Source organism: Phacochoerus africanus, chromosome 4 (assembly GCF_016906955.1).
Source record: "Phacochoerus africanus isolate WHEZ1 chromosome 4, ROS_Pafr_v1, whole genome shotgun sequence".
Lineage (NCBI taxonomy): Eukaryota > Metazoa > Chordata > Mammalia > Artiodactyla > Suidae > Phacochoerus > Phacochoerus africanus.
In genome coordinates, this window is record NC_062547.1 from 7,064,244 (window position 1) to 7,085,109 (window position 20,866).

General features: G+C 53.1%; 2 protein-coding genes across 3 annotated transcripts; both read right to left on the reverse strand.

Moving 5' to 3' along the window:
• Window positions 1–21: 21 nt before the first annotated feature.
• Window positions 22–4,769, reverse strand: TM7SF2 (transmembrane 7 superfamily member 2). The gene is made up of 10 exons (XM_047775325.1): window positions 4,553–4,769; window positions 3,935–4,131; window positions 3,773–3,827; window positions 3,172–3,366; window positions 2,989–3,092; window positions 1,456–1,575; window positions 1,194–1,362; window positions 911–991; window positions 704–826; window positions 22–420 (listed from the first exon to the last, which is right to left on the reverse strand). Exons 1-10 carry the CDS (start codon window positions 4,602–4,604, stop codon window positions 260–262), a joined length of 1,257 nt encoding a protein of 418 aa, XP_047631281.1. The 5' UTR covers window positions 4,605–4,769; the 3' UTR covers window positions 22–259.
• Window positions 4,770–4,901: 132 nt separating this feature from the next.
• On the reverse strand, window positions 4,902–18,166 carry VPS51 (VPS51 subunit of GARP complex). 2 transcript variants are annotated; one of them, XM_047775323.1, is made up of 10 exons: window positions 17,863–18,166; window positions 17,264–17,393; window positions 8,716–8,862; window positions 8,416–8,635; window positions 7,617–8,334; window positions 7,012–7,227; window positions 6,607–6,825; window positions 6,028–6,149; window positions 5,853–5,940; window positions 4,902–5,284 (listed from the first exon to the last, which is right to left on the reverse strand). In XM_047775323.1, the coding sequence occupies exons 1-10, from the start codon at window positions 18,085–18,087 to the stop codon at window positions 5,024–5,026; spliced, it is 2,346 nt and encodes a 781-aa protein (XP_047631279.1). In that variant the 5' UTR covers window positions 18,088–18,166; the 3' UTR covers window positions 4,902–5,023. The 2 variants fall into 2 exon arrangements, with proteins under 2 accessions (XP_047631279.1, XP_047631280.1); XM_047775324.1 differs by lacking the exon at window positions 17,863–18,166 and adding an exon at window positions 17,551–17,806.
• Between the last annotated feature and the right edge of the window lie 2,700 nt (window positions 18,167–20,866).

Sequence of the window (20,866 nt, forward strand, 5' to 3'; positions counted from 1 at the left end):
GAAAGGAAGAGAAGCACCACCAAGGGTTCCAGATGTTTATCCAAGGGGGAAGAGCAGCCCCTCCACTCCGTTTTTGAGCATGGGCTTCATCGCCCTTGCTCCAACCCCCTGTCTGAGGCTGTTCACCGCTGCCTGTTGGAGCTCAGGGTGGGGTAGGGTGCCGGCCCTGAAGTCCCAGGCATGTCCAGGCCCCTGGTGCTGGGTGTGCTGGCAGATGGGCCTGCCTGCATATGCCCGACCTGGGGTGCGTGGAGCTACTTCAGTAGACATAGGGCATGATTCGGTAGGGCACCCGCCGACAGTATTCGTGCCAGGCCAAGCCATACTTCTGTAGACACTGCTGCTCATCGCGGGCCTCCCGGTGCACCAGCAGCGCAGTGAAGTAGAGGAGGTAGAAGTAGGGCAACAGGTGGGACACCCCTGGGGGGAGAGGGGTCTCTGACCACTCAGCCAGCCCCCCAGATCACAAAGGTTTCCACAGTTCATGGCTCACAGGGGCATCAGGGCTCAGTGGTGACAGGTCCAAGGGCTGCGGGGGTGGCTGATGGCGCTAGGCTGTCACTGAGGTCTGCCACGCCAAGTCCATCCCCAGCCCCAACTACTCCCTCCATTCCACACCCCGCTTGGGCATCCTGTGGTACCCCTCTGCCTCTGCCCCACACATGCCTGCAGCCCTTGCCGGGGGTCCACCCAAGCCACTCACCGCAGGGCAAGGACCAGGCCAGAGCCATGATGAGGTCTCCAAGGTAGTTGGGATGGCGGACCATACCCCACCATCCGGACACCAGCAGCTGTCGCCCTGTGGCTGTAGGGATGGTCTCAAGGTCTGAAAAAAGACAGGTGGTGGGATGGGGGACCCCTCTGGAAGTCCAGCTGCCCCACCTCGCGGCACCCCAGAAACCCAGCTCACCGGCCACTCTGGGATCAGAAGGATTCTTTCGGAAGGTGTTTTTCTGAGAATTGGCTCCACGGAAAATGTAGTATCCAACAGCTGGGGGAAAGCGTGAGCAGGCGGTCAGGGACCTTCTGTCTGACCCCGGCCATCTACCCACAGCCCAGACTCTGCCTGAAGCCTCGGGACCCCACCCTTGGCTTTAAAGACGTTCACGAGGCTTCGCCCCTGCCTAGTGGGTGCTGAGTAAATAGTGAATGAGTGAAAGGAGGAGGGAGGGTGCTGCCCTTTCCTGACTGACCGTTGATGAGGCAGATGACCGAGGCCCCGGGCAACCCCAGGGGCTGTGGGTGGTGCAGCAGGAACTGCGCCTGCAGGCTGTAGGTGAAAGGGACCCAGGCGAGGTCCCCGAAGGCCAGCATGAAGCCAAACCCATCGTGGATGATGTCCATGGTGGTGAGGACTGCCTCCTGCAGGGACAGGACCCAGACACACACTCAGAGCCACGAGGGCCTCCGGCGCCCCGCCCTCCCCCCCGCACCCGCCGCCCAGTCCAGCCTCACCTCGTGCCAAAGGGCATCTCCCACGTATAGTAGCTGGAAGCCATTGACCAGCCCCATGGCCAGTGAGGGACTCCCGCGAAGTTCCGCCTCCTGCATCAGCAAGGCCAGGTTGATGAGGACCTGGGGTGAGGCGGACGGTCAGGCAGGGCAGTCTGGCCCCGGCCCGTGTCCGCAGAGTGGCAGCACCTGGGTGGGGCAGCTGGCCCCTTCTCTCTGAATCCAGGGACAGAGAGCCTGCAATGGTCCCCGTCCTGCTGCACTCCCCGCCCGTTTTCTCTAGCCTTGTCCTGCCGTGTTCCCTTTGGGAGAGCAGCGTATGGAGCAACTGGACACTTCAGGCTTGAGAGTTAAAGTAGCCGTGGCTGGACTTCCTGTTGCGGCGCAGTGGAAACGAATCCAACTAGTATCCATGAGGATGCGGTTTCAACTCCTGGCTTCGCTCACTGGGTTAACTCCTGGCTTCGCTCACTGGCGTTGCTGTGGCTGTGGTGTAGGCGGGCCACTGTCGCTCTGATTCAACCCCTCACCTGGGAACCTCCATATGCTGTTGGTGAGGCCCTAAAAAGAAAAAAGAAAAAAAAACATAGCCCTGGTTTTGAATCTCAGCTTTGCCACCTGGATAAGTTGCTCTTACCCTCTGCTAGAGTCTACTTTCCCCACTTGCACGTGGAAAGTGGAGATAGTCATGGACCCACCTCATGGGGCCGAGGACTCACTGACATGTGCGAAATGCTAGGCACAGTGTGTTTGGCACACGGTAAGTGCTCCCTAATGATTAGCTGGCAGCCAGCCTTACTGAGCAGCCCCACTCTGGTAGCACAGGGCTTGGCGCCATCATTAAGGCTACTGCTTCTAATCCTCACCAGAGCCTTGGGAGGAGGGCCTTACTTTATCCCATTTCACACCTGAAGAAACAGACTGGGAGGCCAGGATCCTGGTCCGTGGTGGGCCCTCCGCACTCCCCCTGCCCCTGGATGGGGTACTTCCAGGGTGACAGGGACCTTGCCCAAGAGACCCTTCAGTACGGGTAGTTATACCCAAAAACCACAGCTGGCCTGTCATCAGGGCCACCAGTGATAGGTTGCTAAACCCAGGGATCAATTCGAAGTTCTGCTTCACTTTGACCCGTGGGACCAGGATCATTCTCTCATCTTGAAATAGCTTTTGCACTTGACCGCTTGATTTAAAGTTGCACCTGCTCTCCTAACTCCCTCCCCCCTCTCCGTAACACTTAGCATCCCATGACATGGGGTATATATGTGACTTACTTTGTGTCTGACTTTCCCACTAGAGTGTAGACTTCATGAAGACAGAGATTTGTCTTCCTTTATGGTAACTTATTTTTCCTTTTGTCTCCCAGTACCTAGAGCAGTGTTTAGGGCACATGGTGGACTCAACACATATTTGTGAAATGAATGAATGAATAATGATTTTATGTCTGCACAAAATTAGCCCTGCCCTGCCCAGGCACTGCTCACCCATGCCCCCGCCCCACCTCCTGGCTGGAGGCCCACTTAGCCATGCCCGGCATACCCAGCCGATGAGGCCAGGCCGCAGTTCGCAGAAATATTTGAAGTCAAAGGAACAGATGCGTGGGTTGAGCTCCCGTCCCAGGAAAAAGTCGTAAACGGGGTTGCCTGGAGAATAATGGAGGGTGAAGCTGCAGCCAAACACCCCCATCTGCTTCCATCTACACGCTACTGGGCCTCCTCTCACCTGAGTTCCCGCCAGGTGCCAGGGCGGACGCAGGAGCTACCAGAGCCTTCAGATAGAGAAGGAGGCTGCCGACGAAGGCGATGAGGGTGGCGGAAAATGCCAAGGGCAGGAGCATTTCTGGGAGCGCGCCCAGGGGCAGCCTGGCTAACACCCCCAGGCCCACCAATAGAGCTGTCAGCACCAGGGCCTGGAAGCCTGAACCACACACAGTGAGTCCTGGGGATTGCGGCCCTCCACCTCTGCCCCAGCCCAGTACACACACACACACACACACACACACACACACACACAAACACACACACACACACACACAGCCTAAAGCCCAGGGAGGTCGCAAACCTTGCCCTAAGCCATTAGGCTGACACCTTGGCTTTTGGAGGGTCACCCCGACCACTTCTCTGGTGCACAGAGTTGCAACCAATGCTGTAGTAGGAGTGAAGGAACGAGGGGTGTGGAGACGGCCGGTGAACTCCCCTATGTCTGTCCTGAGCGGAAAGTCGCGGGCTCATCTCCATGGGCCTTCCCTCTAAGCCTGGGGCTCCACCTCCACAACCCCCCCACCCGCGCAACTCTTGGGCGCAAGGCCCCAGCCCCCAGGCACCGTTAATGGGGTAGAGCAGTCGTCTCTTGTCCTTCAATTCCTGCCCCTCGGCCACCTGCACGCACAAAAGGTTCTGATGAGGGTTGAGGGGCCTTTCGTTCTTGCCCAGCCCTTCCCCCCGCCTGTCCGCCTCCCCCGCGCGTCCGCGAACCGAGTCCACACCTTGCGCGCCGGCAAGAGGTAGAGCGCCGCCTGCAGGCCTAGCCAGGCGAGACACAACAACAGCGCCCACGGGCTCCACAGCATCTCGAGTCCGGGCAGGTAGGGGGGTGGGCCCAGGAGATGCGCCGGGCCCGAACGGGCTGCCAGTAGCAGGTGGAACATGGTGGCGGGGAGCAGCAGCATCAGCGCCGCAGCACCTAGGGAAGGGGGGCGATCGCGTCCGGCGCCCACTCGCCAACTCTCCCCGACCCCACAGGCGCGCAGTCGTATCCAGGGCCCCTCAGCATTCCCACCGCTGTCTTCCATGTCACATTCTCAGTTCTTAGCCCCCTTCTTTGACTTACATCTTGGTCTCTGTCCCCAGATCCCCTCAAAGGCTCTGCTCCTGCTCCCCCTACTCTGTCCAGTCCTCTGCTCCACAGATGCCCTGCTCTGCAGCCCCCAGAACTGGTTCCTCCTCGGCCCCCTCTCCAGACACTCCCCCGCAACCCCCCGCGATCCCTTTGCTTCCTTAATAACCCGCAAAACCTTTCGTCCTCTGATTCTGCCCCTTCACCCTCTTCTTCCTCGCTAAGCCTCTGGCCCCAAGTCCCCCCCCCCCCCCCCCCCGCCTATTACCCAGGGGTCCTCCGAATTCCAGCGGGGCCCGGGGGCCCTGAGGAGGGGCCATGGTCTCCGCTCCGCCGGAAGGTCTGTCAAGGAAACACGGCCCACCCCATCCCCCAGGAGATGGGCTCGGTGGCGCAGAGACCCAGCCCAGCTGGGCTTGCACCTGTCTGAGCCCTGAGCTCGGACAGCGGCCGCTTTTGTCCCGACGTCTTTAAGTGGACCCGCCCCCGGCCCATCCTGGGCCCAGCAAGCCAGCCAATCAGCTCTCGGGGGCGAGAACGACGCGAGTGCCTCCACAGCCGGCTCCGTAGTCTCCGGCTCACAGCTCCACCCCAACCCCAGCCAAAGACAGGGCGGAGGCGGAGACAACACGTCTTTATTAGGCAGGTCTTGAGGCCTGAGGGGAAGAGCCGCTGGGGCGGGAGGCCAGGGAATGCGTGTGGGGCGACCTCGCAAGTGGGCGTATGGCCACCACCAGGCCTAGCCTCGCTCACAGATGACCTCAACGACACTGGGTTCCATGGGCACTGGGTCTGGGCAGCGCAAGGCAGCTGAGGCCACCACTTCATCCAGCAGCAGGTGCACAAGCTCCTCATCGGCCACAAAGCGCCACAGGTAGAGCTGCAGGAAGTGGCAGTCCACCTGCACCTGCTGCAGCCCGAAGCGCCCAAAGGTGCGCAGCCGCACACATTCCAGCAGCGTCTTCAGGCTGATCTTGATGATGCCGGTCAGCACTGACACCTGCAGGCAGGGACACAGATGCACAACAGCAGGTTTGGGGGAGGGCTGCTGGATCAGAGGAAGGGACCCACTTTCTGGGCAGGGGCCAGGGAGACAGTCCACAGGACCCAGGCAAGAGGGAGGCACAGTAAACATTGGCACCATCACGTGGAGGGGAGCGGACCTGGCTGGAGGTGGAGGGGGGGCAGAAGTCCAGGCAGAGACGGGGGTCAGCACTGACACGGGGAGCAGGAAGGCTTACGTAAAGGGAGAACACCAGGTCCCTGCATGGGCCGGGTTGGGGCAGAGACCATGGCCCTCCCCGAAGAGGACCCAGGACTACGGTGGGGACAAGGGCAAGGGCCAAGGAGGTATGCTCGACCATCACCCAGATGCGGGCGGAAGGCACAGCAAGGTCAGGGAGAGGGCTATCAGATGCTGATGGTGGGGCTCTGGATGACGGACCACTCATTCCTAGAAACATCTCTCAGAAACAGAGCCTGGGGGGGACAGTGTCCTAGGACTCCCTGGGCTTCAGCCAAACCTCCCAAGGGACCCCGGGAAGGCAAGGCCACTGGGGACTTCGGACCTTATTGAACTCCACAGGGCTGAACACGTCAATACGTTCAGAGAACAGCTTCTGGATGTTGCTCAAGAGGTTGGTGTCCATTGGGGCACTGGATGGAGGGAGAAAAGTAATCAGAGCCGACCCTGCACCCCAGTCCTGCTTTGTCCACCCCCGGAACTATCCTGACCAGCCAGACCTGGGTGTATAGCTGGGTGCATAGCGTCCCTGCTGTCGAGAGCTGCTATAAACCGAGAAGGTCCTCTTGCTGGAGTCACTGCTCTGGGCCTTGCGAACACCCTCCTCATACAGGAGCCCCACCTGGTGGCAGAAAGAGGAACTGCAAGGAGGCCAGGGCATGGGCAACATCCGGCCCACCAGGTGCCCTGGGCAAGAGGATATCCCAAGTTACACTCTCACTTGTTACAAGAATCACATTTGTTACAAAAAAAAAAAAAAAGCCACATAGTAGTCAAGGCCTGCACCTAGCTGGTACCCAGTCACTATTTACAGAATCAGTGGAGTAGGGCAAAGGTGGGACATAGGAGTTAGTAACTGAGGCCCACTCTTCAGTGTCAACCCTGCCCTGATTTCCTGGGTGACTCTGGCCTCAGCTTCCTCCTGGGTGAAATGGGGGTGATGATGCCACCAAGGCTGAGGAGGAAGGAGGCCACAGATGCAGGCACAGCCTGGCCGCTCCTGTCTCCATCCTCAGAGGGCTGTTCTCCTAGCAGCCCCAGCCCACATTAGGGCTCCCCTGGCCAGCCCAGGGCAGCACCTGCACGTCGATAGCTGTCGTGTCCTCCACCACCCGCTTCATGACAGCACGCACGTTCCGAGGCTCCAGGCTACTGAGCCAGTCCCGCGTCTCCACACTCTTGCGCAGCATCTGTGATATGACCAGGCCCTGCACCTTCACGTAGTGGGTCAGCAGCCGCCGCGCCGTCTCCCTGGCCTCTGCACACAGTGTGCTCACAGGTGTCACTGGAGACTGGTCCTGAGCCAGGGATGCAGAGGACAGACCAGCAGTGGGTACTGGGGGCAGCTCAGGGGCCACTGTCCACCAGGAACTGGGCAGGGGGGGAGGCTGAGTTGGGAATCGGCAGCCCTGACCATGAGGGCACTGTCCTGTCGCCTGCGTTCCTCGCAGCACCACCCCCCTCCCTGCGATGAGCTAGTTCACCTGCACCAGGAACTGTTCATCAGTGAGGGTGAGGATGTAGGAGATGGTGGCTGTCTCGTAGTCCAGACAGAGGCGGGAGAGCAGCAGGAGCAGGGCAGGTGGCGTGGCACCCCCCTTCTCCCCGGGGCTGTCACAGAAGCTCTGAGCCGTCTGGCACATGGAGCGGATGAAGCCCACGATGAGGCCCTCCCGGACGCCCTGGCTGCAGAACTCGCCCTGTGAGGAGGAGGGGCCCAGATACACAGCAGGTCCCCTCCTGCAGGCAGGGGCTGCTAGTGAGTGGCCTTCGCCTGGGGCTCTCAATGCCCTGGCCTCTCTCCAAGGGGGAGACCCACCCTGAATTCGGGTACCCCGGAGAGGCTCCCTGCTCGGAGGGAGTGAAGGGGGGCAAAGCCAGCACTGGGGACCCTGCTTGCAGATGCCCTCAGAGCCTTCCTCACCCCTCCAGGCGGTGCCAGACTTCCTCAAGACAGCCTGAAACCACATCTGGACTTCCTGGGCCAAGGAGTGTGTGCCCTGGGAGCTGCCAACCCACATGCAGGATGAACAAGGGCATGTCCAGAAAAGGAAAAAACAAAAAAAGAACGCCTAGGGAAAAGCCGTACCCGGAAGTAGGGCTTGTTGGAGAAGGACACCTCCTTGGCAGTGAAGAGGTGCACGGAGGCCAGCGAAGCCTTTATGTGGCTCAGGATGGAGGTGGCCACATTGGCCAGCAACTCAGCCAGGCCGGGGCCTTCCTTCCCAGCAATTCGAGGCGCGGCCAGCGCCTGCCGCACATCGGTCAGGCAGCCCAGGAAGGCAGCCTGCAGGCTCTGCAGGTGGTGGCCCAGGCGTTCGCGCGCCACTCGCTCCACGATCTCTGTGGCGGCCTCCGCCAGCCCTGCAGCGGCCAGCAGGGCCCCGGGTGCCCGCAAACGCCGGTGAAAGCGATCCAGCGCCCGCACCAGCAGGGAGTTATCGCTGCCACCCTGCTCCTGCGCCAGCCGCCGCTCCACCAGAGCAAAGTAGCGGCTGCCCAGCTCCCGGGCAAAGGCTGCCAGCTTCTCGGCACCCGCTGGGCCCTGGGCCGCAAACAGCTCCTGGTAGGCCGCAGCCACCTGGCAGAGGCCACCCACGAAGCCGCTGCCGCCACGGTCAGTGAACTCTAACACGTCGGGGGCCGGAGGGGAGGGCCCCAGCTCCGCCTCCAGGGCGCTCAGCTCCTCCTCCAGCCGCCCGCGGGCGTGCGCCAGGAACTCCTCGCACAGCTCCTCCGCGGGCTCGCCCAGGGCCAGCAGCAGCTCCACGCACTCCGCCTGCTCCGGGGCGCCGGAGCCGCCCTCCCTGCGGGAGGGAGATGGAGGTGAAGGGCGGGAAGACAGATTTCGGGGGGCGGGGGTGGCATGAATGGCCCAGAGCCCGCACCTGAAGCGCTGCCGGAGCTGCTGGGCCAGGCGAGCCGTGATGACCTGGCAGTCGTCCTGGATGGCGCGGAACGAGGGCAGGTGCTGGTACTGCTGCAGCACGGCCCGCGCGCGGCCCTGGTAGCGCACCGCCTGCCCGTAGGCGCCCAGCTCGACGCACTTGGTGAGGCGTGAGGGCAGCTCGAAGAGGAACTGCAGCTTCCGGAGCAGCGCGTGGACCCCTGGGGGGCAGGGGGAGGTGGTGTAAGCCCCAAGGCCCAGAGGATGGTCCATTTAGTACCAGTTCTGGGGCGCGGCCCACCTGCCAGCTTGGTGATGCGCTCGTGGCGGTCCTGCAGCGTGGCACTGATGCGCGCGCTGAAGTCCGTGATCACTGCCATGTTGGTGGCCAGCCGGTCCATCTCGTCCTCCATCTTCCGGAAATCGTTCTTCATCTTCCGGATGGTGTCTAGGAGGCGCGGGAGAGGGAAAGGCAGATGACCAGGGTCGCAGGCGGAACCCTCAGCTTGAGACAAGGTCCAAATGCCTTCTCTCGCACTCGCCCCCTTCCTAAATGCGCCTGGGCTCCTCCTCCAGGGTCACAGTGATGAGTCGGAGCTTCGAAAGGGCTGAGGTGGGGCTTGGTTACTACAAATGGGGGTGAGTGTCACCGCACACTCTGTGTGCCCCTAGCCCCAGGGCAGGGGGAGACGGCCCAGGAAGCCCAGATCCAAAGGAGGGCAGAGAGCACTTGGCAGGGACCTGTCTGCTCCTTCCCAGTGGCATTCTCCATGCCCAGAACCCTGCTTGACAGGGGGCAGACAATAAATACTTGTCCACCCTTATCTCTATCCCATCCCCCCCCAACCCCTTTCACTCTGCCTTCTGGAACATGGTGACCTAATCCGAAGGGTCTTTTCCCTTTTGTCCTGACAGAAACCTGCCTCACGAGGCTGTTCTTCCTTCCAACTCAGGAGCCTCAGGGCCTGGCCCCCTAACGCTTCTATTTTATTTTTTTGTTAATACTTTCTAAAAAATTATAGCTGATGAGTTCCCGTTGTGGTGCAGCAGAAACAAATCCAACTAGGAACCATGGGGTTGCGGGTTTGATCCCTGGCCTCACTCAGAGTTTAAGGATCTGGCATTGCCGTGAGCTGTGGTGTAGGCCGGCAGCTGTAGCTCCCATTCGACCCCTAGCCTGGGAACCTCTGTATGCTGTGGCTGCGGCCCTAAAAAGCAAAAAACAAACACTCTTGACTTTCCCCAAACCTGCTCCTCTGGTGATTTTTCCCATTTTGGCTCGTGGCCATTTCTGAGGAGTCATCTTTGACTCTCATCTCCCCTTTACCCCTCTGTTCCGTCCAGCAGCCTGTGTAAGGTCTACCGCCAGCATTTTCTTGCCAAGCCACCGTCATCTCTTGTCCAACTACTACTAACATTTCCCAACTGCTTTCCCTCACGCCTCCCCTGAACTCACCATCAATAAGGAGAGTCATGAGGACAAAGCAGAAACATACCTACGGTAGGAGACTAACCCACTCCTACCGACCCATGACAGAGCAAACGGACGAAAACGAAATGAAGCTACAGAAGACCTAAATCACATAATGAATATGGCAGACCTACCTGATTTAGTCTTCTCGGGATTCCCTAAAATCACCCAAACCTTACTGTGTATCAGGTCACAGAGGAAATCTCAATAAATTTATGGAAGGAAAGAAACTGAGGCGTTCCCGTCGTGGCTCAGTGGTTAACGAATCCGACTAGGAACCATGAGCAAGGCCAGGCGGGTTCGATCCCTGGCCTTGCTCAGCGGGTTAAGGATCCGGCGTTGCTGTGAGCTGTGGTGTAGATCGCATATGCGGCTCAGATCCTGCGTGGCTGTGGCTGTGGCTGTGGTCGGCAGCTACAGCTCCGATTAGACCCCTAGCCTGGGAACATCCATATGCCACGGGAGCGGCCCTACAAAAGCCAAAAAGACAAAAAAAAAAAAAAAAAGAAGAAAGAAAGAAAAAAAGAAAAGAAACTGAAACGGTCCAAAAGCATTCTCTGATCACAAGGCAATGAACCTGGAGATTCCCAAACCTAGGAAATAAAGAGATCCCATTATTTAGAGAAAACCCTCATTCTTACCAACTATTGGATCAGAAAGGAAATCAAAACTGAAATTTCCGAGTTACTGTGGTGCAACAGGATCAGCAACATCTCTCGAGTGTGGGGACACAGGCTTGATCCTGGGCATTGCTGCAGCTGTGGCATAGGTCGAAACTGCAGTTTGGATCTGATCCCTGGCATGGGAACTCCATGAGCCTGGGATAACCAAACACACACACACACACACACATACACAAAAAACCCTGAGCTGTGTAGGTCGCAGACGTGGCTCAGGTCCCATGTTGCTGTGGCTGTGGTGTAGGCTGGTAGCTACAGCCGATTCAAACCCTAGCTTGGGAACTTCCATGTGTTGCAGGTGCAGCCCTAGAAAGCGAAAAGGAAAAAAAAACCCCTGAAATTTCAGTATATTGTAAAGATAACAACAATGAAAACACTGTAAGAATCTATAGGATATTACTAAAATAATGTTCGGAGGAAATCAGTCTTAAATTCTTATAGTAGTAATAAATTAAACATTCAAATCAATAACTCAGAAAAAGCACTACAAAAAAAATCAAAAGAAAGCAAAGAATGGGAGTTCCCATCGCGGCGTAGTGGAAATGAACCTGACTAGGAACCATGAGGTTGCTGCTTCAATCCCTGGCCTCACTCAGTGGGTTAAGGATCCAGCATTGCTCTGAGCTGTGGTGTAGGTTGGTGCCAGTGTGTATGTGTGTGTCCTTTTGTTTGTTTGTTTGTTTTTGCTTTTTGTTTTTTAGGGCTGTACCTGCAGCATATGGAGGTTCCCAGGATAGGGGTCGATCGGGAACTGTAGCCTCTGGCCTATGCCACAGCCACAGCAATGCCAGATCCTAGCCACGTCTTCGACCTAAACCACAGCTCATGGCAATGCCAGATCCTTAACCCACTGAGCAAGGCCAGGGATCAAACCCAAGTCCTCATAGATACTAGTCAAATTTGTTTCCACTGCGTGATGATGGGAACACTGCAAGTGATGATGGGAACACTACCCTAATTTTTTTTTTTTTTTTTAATGAGAATTGCAATGTTTATTTTGGGTTCTCTCTTGGGTTTTTTTGTATTTTTTTTTTCTTTTTTGCCACACAGGCAGTATGTGGGAATTCCTGGGCCAGGGACTGAACTTACACCGCACAGCAGCAACCAGAACTACAGTGGTGAGAACACAGGAGCCTCAACCTGCTAGGTCATCAGAGAACTCCCTACCCTAATTTTTAAATGGGGGAAAACACACAAAATAAGAAATAAGGGAAGAAATAATCACAAGTATATAGAAATAAAAAACTCAACAGGATACAACTTAGCTCAATTCCATGTAAAGAAATTGAAAAGCAGAGTTCCCACTGTGGCACAGTGAGTTAAGGAGCCACCACTGCTGCAGCTGTGGCATAAGTTGCAGCTGCAGATCAGATTCCATCCCTGGCCTGGGAACTTCCATATACTGAGGGGTGGGAAAAAAAAAAAAAAAAAGGAAGGAAGAAAGAAAGAAAAAGAAAATAAATTGAAAACCTAGATCAAGTAGATAATCAGCCACAAAAATAGAATTTACCTAAATAGATTCCAGAAGAACAAGAAAACACAAACAGAATTGAGAATGCTGTCAAAGGAAAATTTTGTTCTCCTTCATAAAGGTGCCAGGCCAGTGGTTGTCATGGCACACTGCCATGGCTCTGAAGGACAGCTCATTCCAAAGCTCTGTGTAAGCAGTATGCAAGCAGAGAAAACTGGAAAACCTTTCACATTAACTTTGTGGAAGAAACATAACAGTAACATGAAAACATGACAAAAATAGCTCAAAAATGAAAATGATACATTCATATCTTATGAACTGAGGTGCACAGATACATTAATTAAATAACTACATGGAGATACACAGATAAATAAGCAAACAGAATCCAGTGATGTATTAAAAGAATAATTGACAAATATGTCCAAGCGGTTTTTATTTCAGAAATGCAAGGATGGTTCAATATTAAAGGACCTTGATAATAATTCACCACATTAATAGAAGAAAGACAATTCAACATCTATTCCTCATTTTAAAAAAAACTCTCAATAAAATATGAACAACTGAGTATTTCCCTAACCTCTGGACACCAGCATTTTATTTACTGAGGCAATGCTAGAAGCATTCCCATTAAAATCAAGTAACATTTCAAGTCATTGGGGAAAAGATGAATTATTCAATAGTGCTGGGACAACTAGAAAGCCATTTGAAATAAAAATACAGTTGAAAGCAGACCTCATACTTTATAACATATACAAAGCAGACGGATCAAAGTTTAAATGCGATTTTAAAATGCAATCACAGGAGTTCCCTGATGCCTCAGCAGGTTAAGGATCCAGCATTGTCACTGCTGTGGCCCAGGCTGCCGCTGTGGTGCAGGTTCAGGCCCTGGCCTGGGAACATCTACATGCCACACGTGCAGCCAAAAAAATAAAACAAAAGGAGATCACAAAAGTACCTGAAGAAAATCGGGGAGAATTTTTTTCTTTTTTTCTCTCTTTTTTTTTTTTTTGGTCTTTTTGCTTTTTACTGGGCTGCTCCCTCGGCATATGGAGGTTCCCAAGCTAGAGGTCGAATTGGAGCTGTAGCTGCCGGCCTACGCCAGAGCCACAGCAACATGGGATCCAAGCCACGTCTGCAACCTACACCACAGCTCATGGCAGCGCCGGATCCTTAACCCACTGAGCAAGGCCAGGCATCAAACCTGCAACCTCATGGTTCCCAGTCGGATTCGTTAACCACTGCACCACGACGGGAACTCCTGGGGAGAATTTTAAATTAACATTAGGGATGGAAAAGGTCTTGCTTAGAAACATCGCAGAGTTCCCGTCATGGCTCAGTGATTAGTGAATCCGACTAGGAACCATGAAGTTGCGGGTTTGATGCCTGGCCTTGCTCAGTGGGCTAAGGATCTGGCGTTGTTGTGAGCTGTGGTGTAGGTTGCAGAGTTGGCTTGGATCCTGCATTGCTGTGGCTCTGGCGTAGGCCGGCGGCTACGGCTCCAATTAGACCCCTAGCCTGGGAACCTCCATATGCTGTGGGTATGGCCCTACAAAAGACAAAAAAAAATAAAATAATAAAATAAAAAAAAGAAACATCGCAAACTCAGAAGCTATCAAAGAAGAGATTAATAAATTTGTTTGAACAACAAAAACCACCATGAGCTAAATCAAAACAAACTTATGAATTGCAAGTCCTAACATACAGGGGTACTCTCCTTAGTATGTGAAGAACTCATAAATAATTATGAAAAAGAACAGCTCTATAGAAAAATGGGAAAAGTACATGAACAGACATGAAAAGGATGTCGCAAGAGTTCCCGTCATGGCGCAGTGGAAACAAATCTGACTAGGAACCATGAGGCTGCAGGTTCAATTCCTGGCCTTTCTCAGTGGGTTAAGGATCCAGTGTTGCTGTGAGCTGTGGTATAGGTCGCAGACATGGCTCAGATCTGGCATTGCTGTGGCTGTGGAATGGGCCAACAGCTACAGCTCCGACTAGACCCCTAGCCTGGGAACCTCCATATGCCGCGAGTGCGGCCCTAAAAAGACAAAAAAAAAGAAAGAAAGAAAAAAGAAAAGGATGTCGCAGACAAGGATTATCAACCAGTTCTTTTTTGGCCACACCCGTGGCATGCGGAAGCTCCTGGACTAGGGAACCTCCACCACAGCAGCAACCCAAGCCACGGCAGTGACAACACTGGATCCTTAACCCACCGGGTCACCAAGGAACTCTTGAAACAGCTCTTCAGCATACAAAAAATGTTCAATCTCACTCACAAGAGAAATTCAATTAAAACTACACAGATACAGAGATCCTGTCACGGCTCAGCAGTTAGTGAACCTGACTAGCATCCATGAGGACATGAGTTTGATCCCTGGCTTTGCTCAGTGGCTTAAGGATCTGGCATTGCCATGAGCTTTGGTGTAGGTCACAGACAAGGCTTGGATCTGGCGTTGCTGTGTCTGTGGTGTAGGCCGATGGCTGCAGCTCCAATTGGATCCCTGGCTTGGGAACCTATGTATGCCATGGGTGTGGCCCTAAAGAGACAAAAAAAGACCAAAAAAAAAAAAAAGAAACAAACAAACTATGCAGATACTACTTTTTACCTCTCAGACTGCCAAAGATTGAAAATTTTGGTAACTTAGTATCAGCCAGGGAATATGGAAAGAGTTACTTTCCTATTTGCTGATGGCTGTGCAAAAACAGGTCATTTTTGTGTGTGGCAAAGAATCTGGCAATAGCTAAGAACAGTCACTTATGAGCTTTTGCACACCCACACTTGGCCTGTGTGAGCTCCTGGACTGGGGGAATGTTCTCTGAGCGGGATTGGGGTAGCAACCCAACTTGGGGAAACAGCAGGAAGGACAAAGTGAGGAGAAAAGCATCAATGACAATGACAAGGAAAATAAAGAGGAACAGATACAAAAGTTCCAAAGAAAAAAATAGCAGAGAAAATCAAAGGAAAAAAATGCACAAGAAGAACTCTCAAAGCTAATGCCTCCGGGGCGAATAAAAGGTGTTTGGTTTTTTTTAAAGTTACATGAAGAGATAGACCATGAATCACAAAATGAACATTTTATGTTAGCAACACAGGCTATGGGACAAGACCATTCACCTCTCTCAGAATCCACAGAGAGGAAGGTTACTAAAAAATAAAGTCACATAAGATGAAACATCTACACTACTCTTTGGGGCTACTGGCTGGAGTTGCTTGTATTTTTTTTTTTTTTGGATAAATGATGACTGTGTTGTCAGTTCACAATGAATTAATGCACCTAGCACGGACAGTGCCAGGCAGTTAAAAACTGAGTAAGAGCGGAGCAAAGGGGAGTTCTCAAAGTGGCTCAGCGGAAATGAATCTGATTAGTATCCATGAGGACACAGGTTTGATCCTTGGCCTCACTCAGTGGGTTAAGGATCTGGTGTTGCCGTGAGCTGTGGTGTAGGCCTCAGATGCGCCTCGGATCCGGCGTTGCTGTGGCTATGGTGTAGGTCAGCGGCTACAGCTCCCATTCAACCCCTAGCCTGGGAACCTCCATATGCCATGGGTGCAGCCCTAAAAAAAAAAAAAGACCTCCCTGGAAAAAAAAGAGCAGAGCTAAGGCAAAAGACAGAAGCTAAGGTACCAGAAGGCTCCCAAGATGATGATCATAAAAAGGCTTGGAAGTTCACGAGGCGTTTCATCCTCCCTCAGTGATGATCTCACTCAGAGTAAAGAGCAGGATCCTGGAGTTCCCATCGTGGCGCAGTGGTTAACGAATCTGACTAGGAACCATGAGGTTGCGGGTTCGGTCCCTGCCCTTGCTCAGTGGGTTAAGGATCCGGCGTTGCTGTGAGCAGTGGTGTAGGTTGCAGACTCGGCTCGGATCCTGCGTTGCTGTGGCTCTGGTGTAGGCCGGTGGCTACAGCTCCGATTCAACCCCTAGCCTGGGAACCTCCATATGCCACGGGAGCGGCCCAAGAAATAGCAACAACAACAACAACAAAAAAAAAAGACAAAAAAAAAAGAGCAGGATCCTCACCCCCACCTCCAAGTCCCTCCAGAAGCCGGCCCCTCCACCCCAGTCACCACCACCCGCCTCCTCCCTCAACTCCCTGCTGCACTCTCGATACACCAGACATGCTCTCTCTTGAGAACTTTTACCCCTGCTGTTTCCTCCCCCAAATCCTCCTCCTCATGGCTGGCTCCTCCTCATCAAAGCCTTGCTCAAACGTCACCACCTCAGAGGGGCCTTCTCATACTTACCCTATCTAAAGACAGACCCCCCCCCCCGACACATTATCTTTTCCTCTTGCTCTACATTTGCTCATAGCACTTACTACTACTTTTATTTGTGCGTTCACTTATTCAGAATTCCTGGGAGAAATTTCTCAGCATAGAAATCATGATTTCTTGCTGTTTGATGCTGGTATTAACATATAGAGGGGCACCTGCTCATTGAACCTGCTTCAAATCAGATCAAAGAACAGCGATTATGTGTTACTACACCCACTACTGTGACAGTAGCAGAATAAGAATTGTTAGAACGAGTGCCAGAGGTTCCTGGAACATTCCTATAAACTGCAAGCAGATCCCAGGACCAAGGACATGCGGGTCCAAAATTATTACAGAGAACTGAAGAGTGCGTTTCATCAACACAGGACAGAAGCTGGTGTGGATGACAGCTGAACATTGTCTAGCACTGTCTTGAGTAGAGAATAAAGGGGGAAGAAGGGGCAAAACCCCTTTACATGATCTTTGTGTGTTACTGTCATACACTTTCTGTCTCTTCGCTTCATTGAAAAAAGAGAAAGCAAGGGGAAAGAGGGAAAGGGCAAGGAAGGAATGAAATAGAGAGAAAAAGGAAGAAAAGGGGAAAAAAAAGTGAGAGAGAAAGAGTGATAAGCTCATGTTCAAGACAGACCTGAACCAGCGAACAAAGCTACCACTAATGAGAGAAACTAATCATTACTGAGCTGTCCTTACTGTTGGAGATTCTACGTGCTTCAGATAAATTCATTTCTTTTTAAAATTTCACTTGTCCTTTCTTCTCTTTGGTCCCCAAAATAACCCTCTGAGAGCAGTTAATACTGTTTGATGACTCTATAGTCATCAAACCACAAAGGCTCTGAGAGAGAGGCGTGAGAGTGGATTAATGTCAGGGCAGGACTGGAATCTGGCTTCCCCAACAAAGGAGGAACTGGGGAATACGGGACTGTGCGGAGTGTGTCCCAGTAGGAGAATCACCTGTGGCTGAGATGAACTTGTTGTAGTTCTCATACACCAGGGTCTGCATGTCGCTGTCTAGAGCCCGGATCTGCCGCACCATATCGGTCTCACTGTCCATCAGCTGGGCCAGTGGGCATTCTCTACGCAGCTGGAAGAAATCGGGTGGTTAGTGTTCAGGACAGGGGGCACCCATGTCCTCCAGCCTTGCCCCTAACTGGTAGGCTTTCGGTGCAAGAAAACCCTGATCTCAACCCTGTCAGGACTCTCAGGCAAGGAGCCTACAAGTAGCATAGATCGGGAATTACCAGGTTGGACTCTATTACGAATGTGTCAGCGTAGGAATGTGTCATCCTCACATGCTGTCACGGACCAGTTCTACGACTGACTGTCGGCGCCAGGGCCACGCCCCGTATCTCGGGTCTGTTCGAACATCGGTCCAGGAGACCTCAGACTTCGCACCATCTCAGGCCAGTACGAGTTTCCCCACGCCCTCTTATCCTCCAGCCCTGCCCCTACTGCCCGGCCCAGGGTCTTCCTGCTTTTATGAACCTCTACTCCCCTCATCTGGGGGTGCAGTATATCGAGGGCCTGTCCCCCTCCCTCCCCCATACACACACCTTGTCCAGATACACTTCCGGGTCGAAGTGCGCCCCATTGAGGTCTGTCGGGTCCAGGGGGTCCGGCCCCACGGGGCGCCCCGCCGCCTCACCCTCTGAAAGGCCGTAGTAAAGCTTCAGCATCCCGTGCGCCTTCCGCCGACGCTCCGGAGCGTCCGCCTCGGGCCCCTCCGGGGAGCCCCCAGGTCCAGACCCCGGCCCAGGCCCAGCGGCTGCCGCCGCCATGGCTCCAACTGCAACCCACGGGCGGGAGGCTGGGCAGGGGACCGGGAGGAGGCACTTCCGGGAGCCATAGAGTTGCTGCAACGAGGCAGTCCTTCAGGTGAAACGTCCCCCCGCAGCCCTGAGTCCTTCGAGACTAGAGTTCCCACCCCGCATCCTTCCTCCCCAAGTGAGGGAGTTCCTGAGAGCCCTGGTTCCCCCCAGCTTCTCAGGCGTAAGGATTTTGTGGAACTGTCCTCCCAGAAGGAGGGCGGCTTGTGGCTTCCAACCCCGCACTCTAGCAGGCAAGAGCCCAAGCAATACGTCCCTAGGCTCGGTGGACAGAGCGCGGGCCGTGGAGCCAGAGAGCTTATGCCTGGCATTCTGCCACTACCTTGTTACGGGAGCAGCAGTTCAGTTTCCCCCGGATTCCTAATATTGGGGTACATATTTCGCAAGGGAGGTACGAGGATTAAATGCAGGCACAGTGCCTCTAGCGCAGCGTTTTGCATGGCCTGGTCCTCTGATGTGCATCAGAATGGCTTCAGAATTACCTGTAGCAGCACCTTGAGAAGCGGACTCCCTTCAGCTCTAGCTTCTCTCTCTCTCTTTTTTTTAAGTCCTGGAGTAGTTCTGGTGCACTTGAATTTGAGAACTCCCATTATACTGTGCTTAGAAGACACACTTGGCAAACCTTAAGTGACTGATGGAATGTGCTAAGTGAGGGGTTGGGTGGAGATGGTGAAGATAATTCTCAGGTTTTCTTTGAACAAAGTTACAGCTCACCTAGGTGAAGAGCTGAAGATAGGGAACGACTTAGAGTACAGGTTGAGACATGCCGAGTTTGAATGGATGAAAAAGGAGAAAAAGACTTCATCAGTGTGGTCCTTGAAATATTACTTATGATGGACTGGGGGGAACCAGGGGTGGAACAGAAACAACTTTATTTATTCTTTGGCAGGGATCCTGCAGGCCAAACACAGCCCTCCACCTGTTTTCATATTGCCTGTAAGCTAAGAATTTTTTCCCCTTTTTAAATGGTTGAAAAAATAAGAATGACATTTCATGATATGCAAAAGTTATATGAAATTTATATTTCAGTGCCTATAAATAAAAAGCTTTATGGGAACACATCATGCTCACTTGTTTACATATTACCTATGTCTGCTTTTGCACTACAAAGCACAGTTGAGTGGCTGCAACAGAGTCATATGGTTGGCAACACCTAAAACATTTATTATCTGTTCTTTCACAGAAAAAGTTTGCTGACTCAATGAATGGGATGTTTAGAGGGTATATAAAAATACACGTGAAGATTTCAGCTTATGAAACTATAATCTTAGGAAAAATGAAGAGAATACAAAGATTTAGATCTACTCCAAGAAATCTATAAACTGAAAAAAAGTTGCAGTTCCCATCGTGGCTCAGTGGTTAACAAATCCGACTAGGAACCATGAGGTTGCGGGTTCGATCCCTGCCCTTGCTCAGTGGGTTAAGGATCCGGTGTTGCCGTGAGCTGTGGTGTAGGTTGCAGATGCGGCTCGGATCCTGCGTTGCTGTGGCTCTGGCGTAGGCAGGCAGCGACAGCTCCGACTGGACCCCTAGGCTGGGAACCTCCATATGCCTCGGGTGCAGCCCTAGAAAAGGCAAAAAGACAACAACAACTTAAAAAAAGTTGCAGGTGAGTTCCTGTTGTGGTGCAGCAGAAATGAATCTGACTAGGAACCATGAGGTTGCGGGTTTGATCTCTGGCCTTGCTCAGTGGGTTAAGAATCTGGCCTTGCTGTGAGCTGTGGTGTAGGTCACAGACACAGCTTGGATCTGGTGTGGTTGTGGCGTAGGCTGGCAGCTGTAGCTCCAATTAGACCCCTATCCTGGGACCCTCCATATGCAGAGAGTGCGGCCCTAAAAAGCCAAAAAAACAAAAACAAAAATAACAACATTGCAGGGAATTAGTTTCCTTGTGCAGCAGGTTAAGTATCCAATGTCACTGCAGTGGCTCTGGTTGCTGCTTTGGTGCAAGTTTGACCCCTGGCCTGGGAACTTCTGCATGCTTTGGGCATGGTCAAAATCAAAGCAAAACAAAAGGCTACACAATACTGTTAAAAATTATTATGCAAAATTTGGAATAGAGACAAAGAGTGTAGTAGCATGACCGTCCAATATCATACTGGGGCATTATTTAACAAGCCCACCCGAGGATTATTTAATCACCCATCAGATTGTACACTTGTTTGATTTTGCTAGATATTGTCCCAGAGCAATGCAAAACATTTATAGCCAGTTGAAAAAGAACCTCAAAACTTTGTTTGTATTGCCCTGTAGGACATCAACCAATTTTGGGGGATTTTGTTTTTGTCTTTTAATATTTATTTATCTTATTTAGGGCCACTGGTGTGGCATATGGAAGTTCTCAGGCTCTAACACTACTGCTTTAAGGAAGGAGAGGGGGTCTTGGATTGACCTGGGACCCAGCTTCTGGGGCAAACAGGAGGCAATGGGGCTGGCCAAGTTCAACATCCACTTTTCTACTTTAGCTCCTGGGAGCCTGCCACGTCCCGCCACATCATTTCCGGTCATTTTTCTGGCTTATCTTGTTGACAGTGTTGAAGTGTTCACCTCCTACATGTACGGAGGAAATGTTTCCTTCTTGGCTTCTGTCCCTACTTGTTCCACAGGCTTGGGTAGGACTGGATCTTAGTACTGACCCCCTCACTCACTGGCTGTGAAAACTTGAGCTGACAATCCCTCTCGGCCTCAGCCTCAGGTGTAGTAAAATCGGACTGTGCCACCAGCCCCAGCT